Genomic DNA, 19945 nt, shown 5'->3' on the forward strand with positions numbered 1-19945 from the left:
GTGATACGACCACCAGAATAGCTTACGTGTGTGTCCGCACCTGTTGACCAAACCCACAGGGTTATGATGACAGCTGACTTATATAAGTCGATAAAGGCGAATCTTTTGAGACTCGAGAGTTGGTCGAAAAGGAATCTTTTGAGGCTCGAGCACGTATCGACATGCTCTGATTCATAATTTAGCTGCCTGAATGGTGGGGCCATTGTTTGCAGTACTAATATACCACACTACGTTGCAGGATTGGCCTTTGAGATTCACAAAAAACTGATTTCGAATTCTCATGACGCTGATAGTTGGAAAAGAGAAATCCATAATCTATGCTTGAAGGTATCCAATTGTTACACAAGTGATAGATCATCAAAGTGTTATATACACCATCATTTACTGTAATATATATATATATATATATATATATATATATATATATAAAACCTCATTTTTAATTTAATTTATTTATTTTTTCTAACTGCAATCATCAATTATTGTGATACCGAAACTTAGCACAAAAGATTCGCGTTTCCCGAATCGTAATCCGCAACGGCCACTCCCCGAAATCGGAGGACCAAATAACAGCGCCCCTTTCCATCCCCCGCCCATCGTTTTCGGTTCCCTCTCCCACTCCTCGATCCTTCTGAATACTCGGCGATCTCCTTCGATGGCGGGATGGTAGGAGCTCCAACGATACGGCGATTCTTTCGCTGGCTGCCGGATCCTCGTCGCCGGCTCCGTCGTTTCCTGTAACGCGCCGGGGAGCGGCAACACTTTGCAGCGCCAGGTGAGACGTCAACGCTGCCCCTGTTCTCAGCGTTTGAGTTGTGTCCCATCTAGTGGTGTTATCGATGTCTACATGATGATCAGACATCGTTGGAGACGTTTTGGTGCGTGAGGGTATGGTAGGGTCATGGCAGGGCGATGATCTGATCCCTTTTTTCTCTAGGGTTCTCGGATGAATTAAATTGCATGGTCTTGTTTCCACGTTTGATTTGAACTTTACAGATATCAAACTAGATTTATTTGATTCCATGGTCTTGTTTCTCTAGATTTGTTTGAAGTGTTGAGATTCCGATGAAAGAGATAAGAGAATTAAGAATCATGGTTCTCAGATTGCAAACAAGATTTACCTACCATGCTGAAAAAATGTAGAGAATTATGGTGATTGTTACATACTCTGCAATCTTAACAATGTCATGAATCATGGCATATGCACCTCAAACTATACCATGGACCATGGTCTAAATCCTCCAAAACTAACTGAACTTGCACCTTAAGAAATAGTTTGGTATGAGAAAAAATGAAAATAATGCTTTACAGTTGTATCTTTGAAACAAAACTGAACTGTAAACCATACTTATGACCATTTATGTTCTATATATTTTTTTTTTACTATAACCATTTCCTGCAAACATGAGTTTGGGCATTTTATTTGTTCATTTGCTTCAATATTCTCAAATCTCTATGATTTTGCGAGAAAGAGAGTATTTCAGTAGAAACTTGCACTATAAATTGAATTATCATATGTGAAGCTATATAAATACAGATTATGAGGGAATTTTCTTCTGGAGTTTAGTAGTGCTATATAAGCAGACCAAACTAGCATGTGCACTGAATACTCCAATTTAATATATTGTTTGTATTTCGTATTTGCACTCAAGGATGGAAAAAGATTATGCTAGAAGCTTGAAGTTGTTTTTTTGAATGTAATTAGATTAGGTTTCCAAATTTCTTGATGTGTGATAACACGAAATTGGGGCTAAATCTTAATTATTCTCTTTCAAAGCTAATCTTATTAGGATAAAAACTGTTTGCCCTTTAATTGATTTCAGAGACAGAAAAACATTCACTTGTAACAGAGATGATCTAGATGACTTTGAAGATGGTGATTATTACTTTAAAAATATATTTAGTTTCTTTTGGTGTATGCCATCTTGGTCATTAGGATGAAACTGTGCTGCCTAATAAATCAAGCTTCGAAGACTTTCAGTGAACCGGTTGATTTGAAGTTTGCAGTTACTATCAGATAGAACTCTTTATGTTCAAATCAGTACCCAGCTGAAACAGTGGGGAGATTCTCAGCAAGAACAGGCCAAAGCTTACATGTTTCACCCGATATTCAGTGATTTTTTATCGGTTTTATCTTTGAGAATTAAATCCTACTCTTTTAGTTTCACTGATTAGATTCTTAGTGTCTTGCTGTCTCTTTTAGTTTCAGGCACTACTACTCTTCAAACTGGCCTTGAGTGCTTAATCCACTGGGACCTGAAGGTTCTTGGTTATACTGTGGCCATGGGTCTAGATTCCTATTGCTCTGTTGATTTTTGACCATTTGAGACCAAAGTGCATTAACAGCACTATCCTTTTATAACTTTTTTTATTTTTAACTCATTCAAATCAAATATCTAATATTAATGAGTATTAATATTAACGAATATTCTAACTAATCATGATTAACATATATAACAGGTCAGGCACCATGTCAATCCAAAATTTGAGCTATTAGGTTGTTGACATATATAACTCGACTATTTCAATATTTAGCTTCCATCTTTTCTTCTCGTACAATATATCTAACAAATGGTTCTGATTTTTCTAAGGAAGGATTCTGATATAGAGTTGGGACCTGTTCATTAGTTACATGTACATATATGTTATATTGCACCTTTTTGATGTTCATCTCTTGAATTATGAAAGTAAGAAAATACTTAGGTTTTGGGCTGCTTGCCTACTCTTGTGTTCCAGGAAACAAGCAATCACAACATCAAGTAGCGATCTTACCTGACTAAATGAGAGTACGTTGGCTTGGGCTATTTGCCCACCAAGGGATCACAACAAAAGGAGGTATTCTTGCTATCGAGGTCAGGACTGTCAGGTAAGAAATGTTTGGTGATATCTTACTTGAGATATGCTGTTGATTGAATTTTGAGAAAACTAGGTTGTAAACTATTTATCAAGACAATTTTATATAAATTATGATAAAAAGGACACCTAAACACAATTTCCACATTCTTATCGTTCTTTTCCTTTCATTCTTGGTGGTTCCAATCATAATAATGGTATGTTTCTTTGATTCGTGTATTCTACTGCCCTTCCCTTGATGGCTTAATTCCAGTTTCACAGTCGTCGTGACAGTTCAACCACAAAATTTTTACATGCTGCCTTTATTATTGAGATCCATGTGTTGATAGTGAAATGACTGCCGTTCGTTAATGCACATGATGTACTGCCAAATTGGCAATAGCAGGAGATATAATACAGCTGTCTTTGTTTTCGCTCAGGTGGCTGCCAATTTCTCTGCTGCTACTGATTTCAAGCTTATGCATCTCGTGACCTGCGGAGCCATGCTTGGTTCTGTTCCGCAACTTTTTTCTAACGCCTTTAACTGGTATTCTTCTTTTAGCTTTGGCGACTAACTCGGGCCCCTTTTGGGATTACTTCTGCTTTCTTTTTTTAGTTTACTTCTGTTTTTGTTGTTTTAACGAATAGGACCAATTTTGCTGACGATTTGATGCTCTTTGTCTTCTTTTAAATCGTCAACAGGTCGAAGGAGAGAAATCATTCGATCATCCAGCAGAGATTATTGGCCACCGAGGGGTAAGTCTTTAATAATTTCGAAGCAAAAGTTTTTACTTTTTAGAATTCCTTGAAACAATGAATTTACCAAACATGGGTCTTACATCGGTTTTCCATTTTCTAGGTGTGTGTATAATCTCTCAAGTTGTTAGTTGTATTCCTCTATCTTTTTTATTGAAACTGTTACTAGGCCTTGATCAGTCAAGTTCAGAGGTCTAGGGTTTGACTTTGGACATGAGCTCGAAGGAACTAATTTTGAAAAATAAAATAAAAATCACTCAACCAAATCCAAACTGTTAAGGGTGTTCGGCAGCCGACCTGGTCAAGAACCGTGACGAACAGAATCAACCATGGTATGGTTTCGAATTTGAAATCTACCATGTAATTTTGACCTGGAACTTGGTAGTAGAAAGCAGAAACATGATCTTAATGCACTCATACATAAATTGAAATGTCATAAATTTATGCATAAAACATGATGAAGTACAAGTAATTATATACTTGACAAGGAAGGGAATGCAATTTTCAGATTTTTGCATGAACAAGATTTAAAACATCTGGCCGATCATCGTGTGCTGTAAAGGCCTTGTGGTCTTGATAGGGTGCATAAAAAATTTTCAATCGTAATATGGCATGATCTCGAAATTGTTCCTCAAAATCTGTGGAATTTCTCGAGTGCTAGAAACATCTAAATCATATTTTAAGGTGAAAAGTAACCTCAGCGCCATGACTAGCAGGTCACCTTGCGACCAGCCTGACTCATCCTTTTTGGTATTTTCCCTTCTTTTTACTCTTATCTTGTAGTGATTTAGAAGCAACCAAAGGAAAGAAAACCCAAGTTGGCTTTCCTTTGTAGACATAAATCAGATTGTTACATTAAGAAAAGCTACAAGTACCGGATATGTAATTACACTGTAGAACTGGATGATTCAAACTAAGAGGAAAAACTAAGGGAGAGAGAGAGGTGTTGTATGTATAAGATATTCCTATCATTTTTATGAAAATAGACTGATAAAGTCTTTAGTAGGTGGTAAACTTGCCATGATAAAATAAGTGAGAGCCACTGACATGCTTAAAAAAGAAACAAGTCACAAGCATATGCTTCGGAATGGTGCAACTGTTTTGCTTATTGGAAGTTAGAAAGAGGTGTTAGGAGAGTTCTACAGAGATAATGATGTCTGCCTCTGCTACCAGTGATGTGAGATCAAATCAACTTCGACTGGCAGATATAAATTAGAAAAACAGAACGAGTATATTACCCATCCATCGGTTTCCTCGTGGAGTAGGAAGAACCCATGAAACTCAGGATAGATAGCGCCTCTAGACAAACAGAACACAAGTTCCTACTTACCCATGGCGCTATCCCTCCTGAGCTTTACAGATTCTTCCATACTTTTGCCATGCTGGTGTGCCAAAACTACAAATTATTGGTAGTAGCCCATACTAGCTACTTATGAAGAAAGGGAAGAAAAGTCTGTGTCACAAAAGAAAGGCCAGGAAGAAACATCTTCAAGGAGGAGAGGAAGTAGAAGAAGATAGAGAGTCGCCTAAACAAAAGGATAGATGAGATGAGATGAGGAAACCTTCGGTGCACTGGGTCTTATTTATAGTTGGGCTCTTGGATGGATGGTGGGTTGTATGTGTGGATTTAGGAGGTGAAGACAAGAGTCACAGGTCTGGATTCTCGGAGGGTGAAAACCCTTGACTTTTCAAATAACAAAAGCCTTGACTTAATAAAAAAAAAGTAGAAAAGGGTGTAGGATGGACAGATATAGAGAGGTTGGGGGAGGGGGGGAGGTGGGAGGGAAGGCTTTGTCCTCTATTCTATTAGGAGATGTAATTTTCTCCAGCTGGACCAGTCCTGCCGACTACGTTAACCCGCTCCCTATGCAAGGTGGTACTACATATGCCTTGGGAAAAAGGACTGCTTTTACCAACCTCTGTATGTGATTTAAATGCACTGAAACGTTGTGGTATCATCAGGGGCATTGGTCGAGTTGGTGGAAAATACAGTTTCACCAATGATTTCTCTCTGCTGCAGACTGATTTCTGACAGTAGACAATAGTTTTTCTCTTCACCTCTGTGAGTTTTATTCTTGGACTGTACAGGAACGCAAGGCCATCAGCTCTAGGCATTTCACCAGATAGCTTCACTGTATTAATGTCCGGGAAAGGTGGAACTAGACTTTGGGCTGTATGATGGTAGGTAGTTGATCGATGGTCAGTGGTACTGGAATGACGTTGATGAGGTCATATCTTCGTTTTAGGTAGCTCACATCTGGATATTAGTATCTTTCCATCTGTATACTATTTTTCTTTTTAACGCTCAAGATGTGTTGGTTGAGATGAAGAACTGCCCGTATGTTTTTTAGCTGGAATTAAGAATATATACGCCTCATTAATTGATCAATGTTTGTTTCTGTATCATCCACAACTAACATTGGTCAATGTCTAGAATACTGACCATCGAACCTCTCTATTCTCTTGTGCCCCTTCAGCTCTCGGACTGGAACCGACAGACAAGAACCATCTTAATTACTTTGGGTCCCCATGTAAATGCAAAGATATGATCAATATATTGCCTGTCCTTGTCATATCTTCTTTCCGATCTAGTATCTCACCTATTAAGTTAAAAAATGACGAGGAAGAACCTATTTCTTCTTCTAAAATGAGAGATTAAGGCAATCTGAGCTATTTTTCTCCTTATTAGTGTTAAGGGTTTGTTCCAACCAATGGACTATAGGAAACTATATATCCTTTGTTTTGTTATTGTGTAAAGAGGAAGCAACACTTTACTCGATGAGAATCTTAACGAGTTTCTCCTTTTGATCTGACGAGAGCTGCCAACCGAACTATATGTGCAGCTCTTGCTAAAATTGACGAGCGCGATCTGATCCAACCTTTCATTATTGTTTGGAGTACTCTCATCGGCCTCAACTGTAGCTATAAAAAACATTTCACCTGAGCCTGCAGCATGGGCTTTAGCGTTTTTGACCGGAAGGACTGTGTCTAACCTAATAAGCAAGTAACATGAATCCTGGATTAATGTCTGTGCAAATTTATTTAGGTCGTCTCTTGTGTGCACGGATTGTTAGGATTCGTGTAAAAATCATACATAAAATTGCACAATATGATACGGAAATTTAATTTGTTTAGCATTTCATGATTACTTCAAACATCTAGAAGTCGAAAGCTGTCAGCAATTATTGCTTCTAGGGATTTTGACGGTGTTTTTTGGGTGTCTATCATATAATGTTTTTGAAACAGAAATAGATTTACCTGTCTCTGTTGTAATTTTTTTTTTAATGTTTATGTTGCTCTTATATAATGTTAATTATTTTAGTAGTGTCCTCTCCTCTCTGTTTGCCGTAGTTAAACAAGCTTCGAGCGTAACGCTCTTTCCATGTGACCGGTGAGTGCCTAAGTAGCCTCTTAGATCTTTTTCTTTGATGGAATTCTCGAGGGTACTCCTAATTAATTGACTGGCAAATACGTAGCCCTCTTTTTTCTTCCTCGGGTTACGGTCTCCCTGGTTGGCCGCGACATGATCCGCACGTAAATGGCGAGTCTTGTCAGGCCCACATGACTCATTTATGAGCCTACTGGTGAGAGGTGATCTCGGATGTGATGCCACTGATGGCGACTTCCATACGTTATCCCCATTAATCACAAGGTTTCGTGATCAAAGATCATGGTATTCAGTCACAGATTGTCTAGAAATATACATAACTCAAACCTAGCATTATTTTTTCATTGTATTTCCCTCGTATTAACTATAAAAGGAAGCCAAAAGAGAGAGAGAGAGAGAGAGAGAGAGAGAAGGCCGTTCTCATATAAAACAAATGTTGCAATATATTTTCTATAAACAATTTCTTTTGGAGAAGGAACTAGGCCTTGGAACATAGGTTAAGAGGTATCACATGCTCATCTTAAATCTCACACTAGTTCTGGCTTACTAAGGTATCACGTGCCAGGTCCAAGTAGTATGCTTCAATTTCTAACGAGGGAAGGATGTCGATGTATGTTTATTTTGACTTATTTGTACAAACATCACTATCTCGACACGGTTGCTTCAGGCTTCCTAATCAATATCATTACGTCTTAGTCAAGGCACTAACAAAGCTATGCTAGCGTGATATTCGGCCTCAGAAGATGTTAATTTCTTAATATCGAGGACTCTTTCGTTCAAACACGAGATTTCTTTAATGCACTTGATTATGTTTGCTGATTCCCAATGATCAAGATTTAGAAACGATCGATTTTAGCTTTAGATTGGGGAGAGCATATGATTAATGTGGTAGATTGTAGTTTGAAAATTTGTTGATAAAAAAGTCAGTGACATTCTTGATGTAAAATGGTGAGACCAATTAGTTGAGGTTTGTGTGGTAATGACTTGAGATATTGTATATCATAAGTTTTTTGGGCTTGGTATTCATCTTTTCTATCATAGTAAATTATTTTAATGGTAGATCGAAGAAAGTTCTCAAACTTTCTAAAATGAGTAAAGACCTTGATGATTTTATATTTATGTTTCAAAGGGTATAATCATGTGTATTTAGTAATGTAATATATAAAAATAATATAAAATCTAAAATTGTTGAAATAAGTTGTTAGGGTAGGGCCCTAAACATCGATGCAGATAATTTTAAATGATTTTGAGTCGGATATCTTCATTGTCTCTATAGTTGTTGTGGATAGATAAGTTCTGCATATCATAAGTAATATGATGGGAAGCATTAGAGTTAATAATCAATGGATGAGCAATCGAAGTAATCATGATATTTGCTTGAGGCCAATTGGGTGTAGTAGTAGGCTTGGTTAAGACCGACAGGCTTTTGTTGTGTGTCTAGTTTTGTTATAGAGCTAACAGATTACTTTTTGTTAATTATTATTGTTGAGATGCTAGAATTGTTCATAATTATAGTGTAAGTTATATTTTAAATTATTTTGATTGAAGTTATTATTATGATTGAAAGGTTGATAGTGTAACGGAGGATGATGGTTCTGTGTGTTACTCATGTGTCCATGAGACATCTTGTTTGGTCTTTTGTTATAGATGATGATAGCTCTACGTGTTACTTCGATGAAAACAATACAAGAGGGAAGTACTATTACTAATTATATGTAAAATATAAAAATTATTATTAGATTGTCTTTAATAGTTCATTTCATGAGTGATGAAGAAGCCATTGTTTATACTCTCAATAGCCTAAGAGACAAATATAAAGAACTGATGGTAGTAATGCGGGCACAAGATTCATCGATGTCATTTGAAGAACTATGTGATAAAGTATATTACTCATGAAACATATTTAAAAAGATAAGAGAGGATGACATGATCAACTATCATAGCTCAATTCAATTAAAAATTCAATAGAAAAAGTGAAATAAGAACTTTAACAAAGGATTGAAGAAGATATCTCCTGGACAAATGGGTAACAAGTAGAGCCATTCTCTATTGTACTATCAGCTCTATGACAAAATTAGATACACAATAAAATTCAACCAATCTCGACCTAAACCTACTTCTACACTCAATTGATTTTAAGCAAACATCATGACTACTTTGATTGTTTATCTAACTAATTGGATTGTTGACTCCGATGCTTCTCGTCATATTATTTTTGATTAAAAAAGTTATCCATCCACAACGACTATGAAGAAACTTAAGACGTCATTATTGGTAATGATAACGAAATTCTTATTACTCATATAGGTTTCACAACACTTAATTCAAACACCAATATTTTTATACTCGATGATGTTTTATGTGCACCTCATATCAAAATGAGCTTTATTTCTGTTTCTTAATTCTATAAATAAAATAACATCTCTATTGAAATCTTTTTTTGACTCATTTCTTATAAATGATTTGAGCATGGAGACATCTTTAGTTTGAGTCCAGAATAAAGATAGCTTGTATGAGTGGTCGTTAGTTTCACATATCACCTAGCCAATTACTCTTACTTTAGTTGTTGCTCTAATTGATGTATGACATCGTCACCTTGGTCATTCATCATCCTCCATTCAATAATAACTATTTTTTTATTATTCTATTTTAACTTTCAAATCAAGTAAAGTTAAAACTTATTACGATGCTTACCTACCTTAGTAATAAAAGTCATAAACTATCTTTTAGAATTTGTTCCATATGCCACTTCAAATCATTTAAAATTAAATCTAACCCAACCATTTATTTTAATAATTTCATATTTTATGTCATTTTCATTGATTATTTTACTAAATATACAAAGTTATCCCTCTCAAATATAAATCTAAAGTCACTGTAGTCATTGCTCACTTTAGAAAGATGACCGAGAGCTTCTTTTAGTCTATCATTGGAAGATGACCGAGAGCTTCTTTTAGTCTATCATTGGAATAATTTACTCTAATGGAGGATATGAGAATACCGAGCTCGAAAAACTTACCTCTCATCCTGTCGTATACAACATCTTAAATTATCACTACACACATCTCAACTAGTTGGCTCTATTAAACAAAAGTATCAACATATAGTTGAATTTGTTTCACCTTTTTTCATCAAACATCCATGCTACTATCTTTGGCTATGCCTCCACGCTTCACATGAGTTAAAAGATTAAGTCTTGCATCTCATTGGATACTTTCTTGAACATGATGCTTTTCAATGCTAGGATCTTCAAACTCAAAAGATCTTTATATTATGTTATTTTATTTATGTTGAGTCTATCTTTTCCTTCTAGAACTATGTGCCTTCAGCAATGCGAGCCACTCCAACAACCATAAATCACTGGATTCATATAAGCACACCTCATGTTTCTTTAAATTCATTTTTTACCATGTCAACCAATAGTTCACATACACTCCCTTATTACTCTAATTCAATAGTATCTCACCCTCTTTGTAACTTTTACTACTTCTCCATAAATTAACCTTGTAACGCTCGATGAAGCAACACCCTCAGCACCATAAATGATGTCTTTGCTCTCTCCTCGGCTAAGTGACACGAGGTGCATTAGCGTATGCGTCAATAACTCTTTACTAATTCTCATACCTCCGACATAACTCAATAGTATTATTGCGCATGAACATCACATAACAACACGTTATAATAATGACATCTTCAGACCACATCAAATTCTTGACTTCTAACGCTACTATGAGGTATCCCCTTGAACTTATTGAACCCACAACTATCATTCAAGCCCAAAAATCTTCAAATTGACGTAAAGCCATGTGTGAAGAATACGAAAAGTTGACATTATTTTTTTTATAGGGGATATTAACTAAAGATGTTTTTATATAGCAATCTCCTAGCTTCATCCATTCTCATATCTAAGTCATATTTGTAAACTATGAAAAATTATTTATAAACTTTACCAAGCTCCAAGAGCTTGTTATATTGAACTTAGCTCGTTTTTTGTATCAATTGACTTCATCAACTCCAAGTCTGACATTTTGTTATTTATATGACAACAAAAAAAAATATCATATATCTCATAGTATATGTGAATGACATTATCATTATAGGCAATAATCTCATGAAGTTTAAGCAATTAGCAAATTGATTCTCTATCAAAGATTTTGGAATCTTAAGCTACTTTTTGGGAGTGGAATCAATATTTATTGGACTTTTCATATTTCAAAAGTACATTTAAGATCTATTATCAAAGACAATCATTCTCTACTACTGAATTACTCGAGTTATATAATGATAACCCTACTATAGATCTCATACAGTACCAATGAGTATTTGGCTCCTTACGGTACTTATCTCTCATATGTCTATACGTCTAATTAGCAATCAACATATTATCGTAATTTATGCATTGGCCCTCCACTACATATTGATCTGTAGTAAAATAAGTCATACATTATCTAAAAGGGATTCTCAATCATGGACTTGTTCTTTGTAAGTACTTATGACTTCATTTCCATGCATTCATGGATGTTGATTGGATAGGTAACATTGATAATATAACATCTACGAGTTGGAGTTTTGAGAAATAGAAAACAATCGCATGATCCATCACAGAAGCTAAATACCAAATTGTCACTATCATTATTGCATAATTCAATTGGGTCACCAATCTACTATAAGAACTTGACATCACTTCTCAATTCACTTTTATAATATATTATGATAATGTTCGTGCCACCTATCTATCTATGTGTCAATCTAGTATTTCACTTACAAATGATAAATATTGCCATCGATTTTTATCTAGTTAGAGATCAAGTTGTCAAACATCAACTACGTGCTTCTCACATACATACTTCTGATCAACTAGCAAACTTCCTCGGTAGAACATTTCAATTATATTGGCTCAATATTAAGAAGACATGATAGAGGCATATGGAATGACATTCTTATACTTCTTATATCCTCAATCGATCTATGATTCGATGATCAATCAAAGATTTGAGCAATTGATCTGATTGCATCATTTAAGTGAGGAAAATCTCTTTCTCAAAATTTGTATAAATACTCTTCATCTTAATGAAAGTTTGATAATCATAAGTTTCTTGATACAAATCATACGTTCTCACTTTGAGTTTAGGTTAAGTACCAATCTGTCGTCGTCTCTGGCAACACAGATATTTAACACTATTATCAGACTCATAACTCCATCGAATCTATATCCTCTCCGGCATTCCACCAAGGTGGTTCGAAAGTATCTTTTTCCACATTTGGACCTTTGATAAGAGTCATGGCCTAAGCTAATGCGAATAAAATATATACATTTGTCCCGAGAAAAAAATAAATTAGGTTATTGTAATCATTAGTGACAACTGTAGTCTCAAATTAATAAATATTTTTTGGTGGTGTATATTGGGTGCCAATATTAGAAACTCATTTTGAATCTATGTTTGGGTTGGGCCCTTCAGGTCACATGTGACTTGTGAGCTCCCAGTACATGGGCCGTATTCTGTCTCCATGTCCCGCGAACGCTGGGTTGGGTGGGGTTGGGCCAGCCGGCAATAACATTACGTCTGCCTTAATAGAGAAGGCTCTTAGGCTTCATCATCCGTGCATAGCTCCTAGTGATTTTTGGTCACTGTCGTTAACCTCATGAAACGAGAGTATATGAATTAAGTTGTGAAGCCCATAAAAGAATGACTATCGTTTGACCACATCGTCATTTTTCGTTTTCATTATTGCCACAACCAATTCTGTCGATGTATGTCATTATTATTCTACAACGTGGCATCGGCCAAGCCGAGCACAATATATTCTTCCTGCTTACAGTCGTCACGCTCCTAACATCGAGTTTGTCTTAGTTGTCTTGCATCAATCTCCTCGCACAGTATCAACCTGTGATGGCTATGCAGTAATGGCTTATATCAAGCCATTGCCAAAGTTTTCTTCCCAACAATTAAGCTAAATGCAAGGAATTGTTGTCAAGTCAATTGACGAGAGGGAAAGGGTGCGAAGGTAATTTCGGCCCCATCAACTTGCTGAATTCTTTTTGAATTCAATTCCTTTTCTCTCTCTCTCTCTCTCTCTCTCTCTCTGAATCTTTTTATCTATTGCAGTATCCCAACAACATTATTCTAGCTTTAATTGACCTTTCAATGTCCAACTTTCCTCTCCACAGCCCACTGGAACCTGAAGACCCCACCAGACCACCCCTTCGGGAGCCAAATGGTCGCGCAGGCCGCTTAAACAAAGTGCAACATGCACAACAGTACCGATCAAATGGTAACTTCTTTATGGCCCAAAGTAAAGCTTCTAAGATGGAGCTTTCGAACTTGCGTGTTTCATCACCCCCACTATATTAGCCCTCCCTTCCACCAACATGAGCCACTCCTCTCTCCCTCCGCTCCTCTCGCACAGCTGTAACACGAGCGTCGTCCCCATGCCCCACTCCTCCCCCAAGCCTTCCCCTCCTCTCCACCGCATCGGCGGCAAGCCGGTCCTGGGGGCGGGGGCATCGGCGGCCGCAGGCGTACCCGTTCGGTGCATCGGCCATGGCGTCCCCGCCGTGGTGTCGCGACACCACGAGCACGCGGTGGAAGCCCACCAGTGCTGCTCGGCCTTGGTGCAGCACGTCGCGGCGCCGGTGGCCATGGTGTGGTCGGTGGTGCGCCGCTTCGACCAGCCGCAGACCTACAAGCACTTCGTGAAGAGCTGCCACGTGATCGACGGCGACGGTGACGTCGGCACCCTTCGGGAGGTCCGCATCGTGTCCGGCCTGCCGGCGGCGACCAGCCGGGAGCGCCTCGAGATCCTCGACGACGAGCGCCACGTGCTCAGCTTCCGGGTGGTCGGCGGGGAGCACCGCCTCGCCAACTACCGCTCCGTCACAACCCTCCACCCGGAGGCCGAGGGGTGCACGGTGGTGGTGGAGTCGTACGTGGTGGACGTGCCGGCGGGGAACACCAGGGAGGACACGCGCGTCTTCGTCGACACCATCATCCGGTGCAATCTCCAGTCCCTGGCGCGCACAGCCGAGACCCTGGCCAAGCTCCCGGGAACAACCAAGTAATTTCCCACCCAATCCAACCCTGTGGCTGCCCATCTTTTAAGCTTCCACCGCCACCACCCCTCTTGCATGCCCACTCGGAAGCAGACGACGACATCTCAGAACAACTGCTGAGCCCGTCAACATCGGGAATTTTGTGGAAAGAGAAAAGAAGAGAGAAACTCTTCCAACTCGTTCCTATCTCTTTTTTTGTCTTCTTTGTTTCGGTCACATGAACCCTTGCGGATAAATGCCTATGTAGTTCTGTCTATACATAAACCCTCCAAGAAAGCAAAACAGATGTTTCTTGGAATGCTAGCTAGCTTTATTTACCTTAGTCTCTCTCCCTCTGCATCGTGATCCTGATCAGTCTGTGCTATCTTCTCTTGTCAATAGTAATGGGTTGTAAGCTTCGGAGTAATGGATGTCGAAGCACATGGGATGGGGACACTTCTGTAGCATGGTTAAAGAATGGTGCAGCACCACATGGCTGGCTCCCTTGCAAAGCTGCATTAGTCTTCTATAGAGCCTCTGCCGACGCTTTCACTGATATGCGAATTCTTCGTCAAGTCCTCCGACGCGGATTCACCATCAGTGGGGAGTGCAGGTGGGCTCCACGCCTCGTCGGCAGGAGCGCCACATCTTTGATCGGGTGGCAACCGTGAATGACCGGTGATTGGGTCGATGAGGATCGCGGGATTAGGTGGAGAGCTCGAGGATCCACGTGGGCGTGCGTGGCGTCTGACTTCCGAGGTAGAAGATGACTTGTACCCGTACGTCGCTTCCGCTGTGGCCAATTACCATGTGGTGTGGTAGCGTTCGAAAAGGGTAGGATTCCACGATCCTTCTCTCCCAACTTGTCTCGCAATTTGCACAAACAACTGAGGCCAATGAGTTCGGGTATATATATATATATATAGAGAGAGAGAGAGAGAGAGAGAGAGGAATCATCGAGTGCCATATTGCAAGCCAATTTGCCCTCGAGAAGCGGCATAAAGAAGTGCAAGTTGGGATGGCCTCCTCCAGTCCAATGGATTGTTTTGTAGAGCCCTCCCTCCCACTTGTTCCTCTCGTCTTCCTCTTGTCTGCCCGTTCTCTGTGTCGGTTGGTCTTCAGTTGGCAGCGAATAGATGGCTGCAAGTTGCGTGAGGCTTCATGCTTACCGTTCGTGGCCAACTGCCTTTCTCCATCACTTCTCCCAATCCTTTGCTCAGAATTCCACAATGCTGCTGCCGACCACCATGGTTTTCTTCTCTGTTAAGCTTGCTTATTCCTTCACTTTATGCTAATCTGGGGGCGCACTGCCTGTTCTCGGCTTCCTTTGTTAGGACAGCAATTCCCGGCATGCGTTGCAATTATTTATGCTGGCGGAATCATGCAATTCCTATTCTGCAGCACGAGAGAAAGGACTTCAAATGGTGAAATGGAGCCAGCCCTTCCTGTGAATAATGAATGCCTTGATGATCATTCACATGGACAAACCCTCTCTTGTAGTAGCGAAGGGAGAGGATCGAAGGTGATGCAACTAGTATTTAATGACACAGCCTTCCATCAGCTTGCCTTTTTCTATTGCAACATTCAGCGAAGCAGGTGGCGACCGAGCCCTGCCCGGATACTGATCCATCTCGAGGACCACAGCTAGCTAGGCGTGCAAGTGGAATTAATGAGCCACGACGACTGGCAGTCGTAAAAGATAGAGATCCAGGGATTCTGAGGCGGTCAACTCGTTCTCTCCCACATCCACCACGTACGAGTTGAGTAAATAGAACAACCCCTCACCAGGAGATCCGTAGTGAAAACTTGTTGGACACAGCAAAGTGCACGTACGGCACTGCCTTTTGTCTCTACTTCCCACGTCACTATTATATTCTGCCATATCTTGTGTCTGATCTCCCGGGAGTTGATAAATGCCAAGTTGCCGAGAAAGAGATCTGCATGCCCCCATCGAGATGAGATGGGGTTGTAGATCAACATTCCCGTGAGTCAACAAAGTGCTGTTGGCTCGTGATAGAATATAAGGGCGTGACGATGGACGCGCTAATCCTTGCGGCCACTTGTGTTGTTCCCTCCTCCCTTGACATCTTCTCGCCGTGGATGTCCTCCTATTCATCTTCTTTAATCTCTCTGGTTAATTAGGTAGAGACAAAGCCCAGAGATTTATTGGATCAGAAAGAAAGATTGGAGATGATTCTTTGTCGTGGGATCTGAAAATTCCAGTGCTGTAGCTCAGATAAGCACACTTCCTACTCGTTCTTAGTTTACGTGAGAACAGCAGATCACAAGGCTATTATAAACTCAATAAATAATATGTAAGAGAAGAGGATGTTAATGACGACAAAAAAATGTCATAGAATCCATTGGTGAACTTTTTGTGCTTTTTAGTTGGGACCTCTCCTCAAGGAAAGAAGAGTTTAGCGTACAGGAGCTCATTCCATGTATCTTGCAGGCCGGGCAAGCACCAATGGATGCAGTCTGCGTAGCTTCTGGGGTTAGCCAGCTGCTCCGGCGTCAACGGGCTCCACTGCTTCTTGTATATCTGGGTGTGTGCATCTTTCCGGTACTCCGACAGTTGGGTAATGTTGAGCAGAGTTATTGGCACTTTGGTAGCGTCGAACACCTCTCCGATCACCTGCATCATGCTCTTGCTCGTGCTCGTTCCCCAGTACGTAGCGTCCTCGATGGGAGTCGTCTCGTTGTAGCAGTTCCCTTGGGGTTCACCTCCCCACTCTTCGCTACTGCAAACCATCCATCCCATCTCAGTTGTTGTGCATCCAAATGGCAGAGCATATATATATATATATATATATATATATATATATATATATATATATATTTGTCATTGTACGACCTGTGGTGAGAAGGCGACATGCTTGTGAAGAACACTCTGGTGCTGCGAGGATCCATGTTCTTCTCCACCCACTTCAGCATCCTCCTCAATGCCAGCCTATAAGCATCCTCCGTCACCATATCGGTGATGTTCTTCGTGTCACCTCCAAAGGGCCCTCGCCTGCAAGCGGATCAAAGTCAGTCGAGATGCCAACAACAACAGATGGGATCAAGGAAACAGAGTCGAGGCTCCTCGGTTACAGAATCTTCATTTTGCGGCCGGCCATCCACCACAGGTATGTGTTGAAGACGACGATGTCGGCTCCCTTCCAATGGCGAGCGTGCTTCATGATGGAACCCGGTCGGACGATCCGCTCTTTGATCCTGTGGACGAGGGCGTTGTCGGAGTTGGATTCCACCAGAAACGGCGCCCAGTAGAACTCGATCGTCGCATTGTAGTCCTATCATAAGAACGATGGTCGATTTCAGCGGCAGTGCAGATGGGGAGGGAGGTGGGAAGAGACGATGGAAGACGACCTGCGGAGATGCTAACCTTGGCCGTGAAGACCATGAACGAGTCAAAGGATTCCATGGATTTGGCGTGCTCTGGAATGACCCGATGCAGGAGGCACACCATGGATACGAATTGCCCCCGGTTCAAGGAATCACCCACGAACATCATCCGCTTGCCTCGAAGCATTTCCAGCATTAAGGTGGCGTCGAAGCTGCCATCCATGACGAAATGGACTCAAATCGCTGAAATTGATCTTTCGAAGAACAATCAACCATTGACGAGGTTAACCTGCAAACTCTTATGACACCTTCCCATGTCTCACGTCCTAATCCCCGAGTAGTACATTCCCATGTGCCCAAGCGTGGGCCAAAATCCTTACATTACTATCAACAATGGCACAGAATCTTTTGTCGTCATAAAGGACGGCGTTCGGCCCAAGCCCAACTTATGGTCCATACGACACCCTTTGTCACCAAGCTTACAAGGACACCCAAGGAAGAGGGGTTGATTACATCCCTCACACCATTCCGACGCATATGCGTTCGAGAATTCTTAAGCATCTCACGGGCAAATATATCTTCGTGTGACGACGGAACCATTTGTCTTTCACTACCGATCAACCAAACAAAACCAGAGAAAGAAAGAAATAAAGAAAGAAAGAAAGAAAGAAAGATGGAATCGAGTCGCCGTCGGCGGAAAAGAAGCTAAGCAGTTTGTATCGGCAGATGCAGAAAGATAGACAGATACCTGGGTAAAGAGCAGCGATGCGGCTGCCATCTCCAGTGCTGGTAGCCGGAGTCGGGCCTGCCGTGCGTCTGGCATGTCAGCTGGGGCTGGATGTAGGGGCAGTCCTCCTCGCCATAGTGCGGCCTCGATAACTCGTCGTACACCCATTCCCCCGCGAAGACATCGCATCCCTCCTCCGTCTTCCCCACCGCGAACGGCATCACCGCCTCGTCCTTCTCTGTTCCGAATCAACATCGACTCGGTCAGTCAGTCAAGCTATTCATCCATACGCAGTAATTCACAACGAAGTCTCGTTTCCTTTCTCTCTTTCGAACCTCTCGGGACTCTTCCTTGCTGCTGCTGCGGCGGTGGATCATCTGGTCGCCGGAATGGAGTGCCGAGGATGCACGTGAAGTCCTCGCCGTAGAGGACGATCACGAAGGCGACGAAGGAGAAGACGAAAAGACGGGTGCGGAGGTTGCGCCTTCTATGGGGGAACGGCGACTTCATCGACGCACACCCAGCGACGCAGCTTTTGGTTGGCCTCTCCAGATTGCGAAGGCATTCATTGAAGGCTTCCGGTGGCCTCTTAATTAAATGGTCACAAGGCTGTATACATGATTTGACATATTTATCCTTGTGAATATATATATATTTTTTTATGAAAATAAAACTCTATATATATATATATATATTTATTACTATATATATATATATATATTCGAACTTGACATATATCATTGCACGACAATACAAATTATTCTTCAATACAATTTTTATTTTTCATGAGATTAAAAGGGATTCAGAGTCGAGATTCCTTATCTGGGAATAAATAATAATAATAATTATTATTATTATTAGTTCACAAGGAAACAACCAAAGGAGTGCAGGGGGAGTGTAGGGGGACAGGTCACGCATGGATCCCTCGCCGTGGTGACAACCGTCCATCTAATAAGATACTAAGAAGGAAAATTCAATGAAGTTTACAACTTCACAATGCTCTCTCTCTCTCTCTCTCTCTCTCTCTCACTCTCTCTCATGTAAGTAAACTTCTCCATGACGGAAACATAGGATATTGGGCATGAATCGGTCCATGTGAAGGCCATATATTTTGGCAGTAGCATCGTTGGTAGGCAGAGAGTCATTTGCCATCGCACCGCACGATTCTAATGTTTTGATCCAAGTCTGACCCAAAGAAACAAGACAAAAAAAAAAAAAAAAAAGGATCATTTTGGCGGAATAAATGAGAAATATGTGCGCCGAACGAATGAGAAATATGGGCTCATTCATTTTTGTTCTCTCATGTCCGGAGAAAGTGGGGCCGCGTGTTCCGTCGATTTCAACATGGCATTATGAAGCTACATAGGTTGGTGAATCAGCGTATGTATGTAATGGGACGAGAACACATTAAAGGTGGTGGTGGTGGGGTTGGGGTGGTTGGCTTTTTGGTGGGGAAAGTAATATTGAATTTGATGCACACATCAACGTTTAAGTCCAATTAGTTGGGTGACATGCATGTTAGGACGGTAGCATTGATTTAAACTCGTGACGTCTATGCAATGGGCTTTCCTTCTAAAATGAAATTTAGATTACCTTAAAGACTTGTATTCCATGCTTCTCGAGGGTTTAAATGAGCTAATTTTACATCCGTATGATGAAACTTTTTGAACTCCTAATAAAATTAGCTACGAAACACATGAAACTATTTATATTCAACAAATCATTTTGCTAGATTGAGTATTTTAAAATAATTAATAAAAATCAAGGGAGATTTTAAGATTGTTGCTTGTTCAAAATCTTGAAGAGGAGCTTGCTATTTTTTTGAACTTCTAATATTGATGTTTTAGTTGAATAGCATGTTTAATTT

At 40.4% G+C, this 19945-nt stretch overlaps 2 protein-coding genes across 4 annotated transcripts; one reads left to right on the plus strand and one right to left on the minus strand.

The window, feature by feature from the left end:
- The first annotated feature begins 529 nt into the window (after positions 1–529).
- LOC103972241 (abscisic acid receptor PYL4-like) lies at positions 530–14349 on the plus strand. Of its 3 annotated transcripts, XM_065175233.1 has the most exons (6): positions 545–775; positions 2737–2866; positions 3273–3379; positions 3535–3588; positions 12829–12982; positions 13146–14349. In XM_065175233.1, the coding sequence occupies exon 6, from the start codon at positions 13347–13349 to the stop codon at positions 14034–14036; it is 690 nt and encodes a 229-aa protein (XP_065031305.1). In that variant the 5' UTR covers positions 545–775; positions 2737–2866; positions 3273–3379; positions 3535–3588; positions 12829–12982; positions 13146–13346; the 3' UTR covers positions 14037–14349. The 3 variants fall into 3 exon arrangements, 2 of the variants coding, with proteins under 2 accessions (XP_065031305.1, XP_065031306.1); XR_010502395.1 differs by lacking the exons at positions 12829–12982; positions 13146–14349 and adding an exon at positions 5677–5965 and having other exon boundaries at positions 530–775; XM_065175234.1 differs by lacking the exon at positions 12829–12982.
- Positions 14350–16320: 1971 nt separating this feature from the next.
- On the minus strand, positions 16321–18647 carry LOC135653343 (probable xylan O-acetyltransferase 10). The gene is made up of 6 exons (XM_065175231.1): positions 18414–18647; positions 18100–18316; positions 17392–17563; positions 17100–17299; positions 16861–17019; positions 16321–16747 (listed from the first exon to the last, which is right to left on the minus strand). The coding sequence occupies exons 1-6, from the start codon at positions 18586–18588 to the stop codon at positions 16408–16410; spliced, it is 1263 nt and encodes a 420-aa protein (XP_065031303.1). The 5' UTR covers positions 18589–18647; the 3' UTR covers positions 16321–16407.
- Between the last annotated feature and the right edge of the window lie 1298 nt (positions 18648–19945).

Source organism: Musa acuminata, chromosome BXJ3-11 (genome assembly GCF_036884655.1).
Source record: "Musa acuminata AAA Group cultivar baxijiao chromosome BXJ3-11, Cavendish_Baxijiao_AAA, whole genome shotgun sequence".
NCBI classification, from domain to species: domain Eukaryota; kingdom Viridiplantae; phylum Streptophyta; class Magnoliopsida; order Zingiberales; family Musaceae; genus Musa; species Musa acuminata.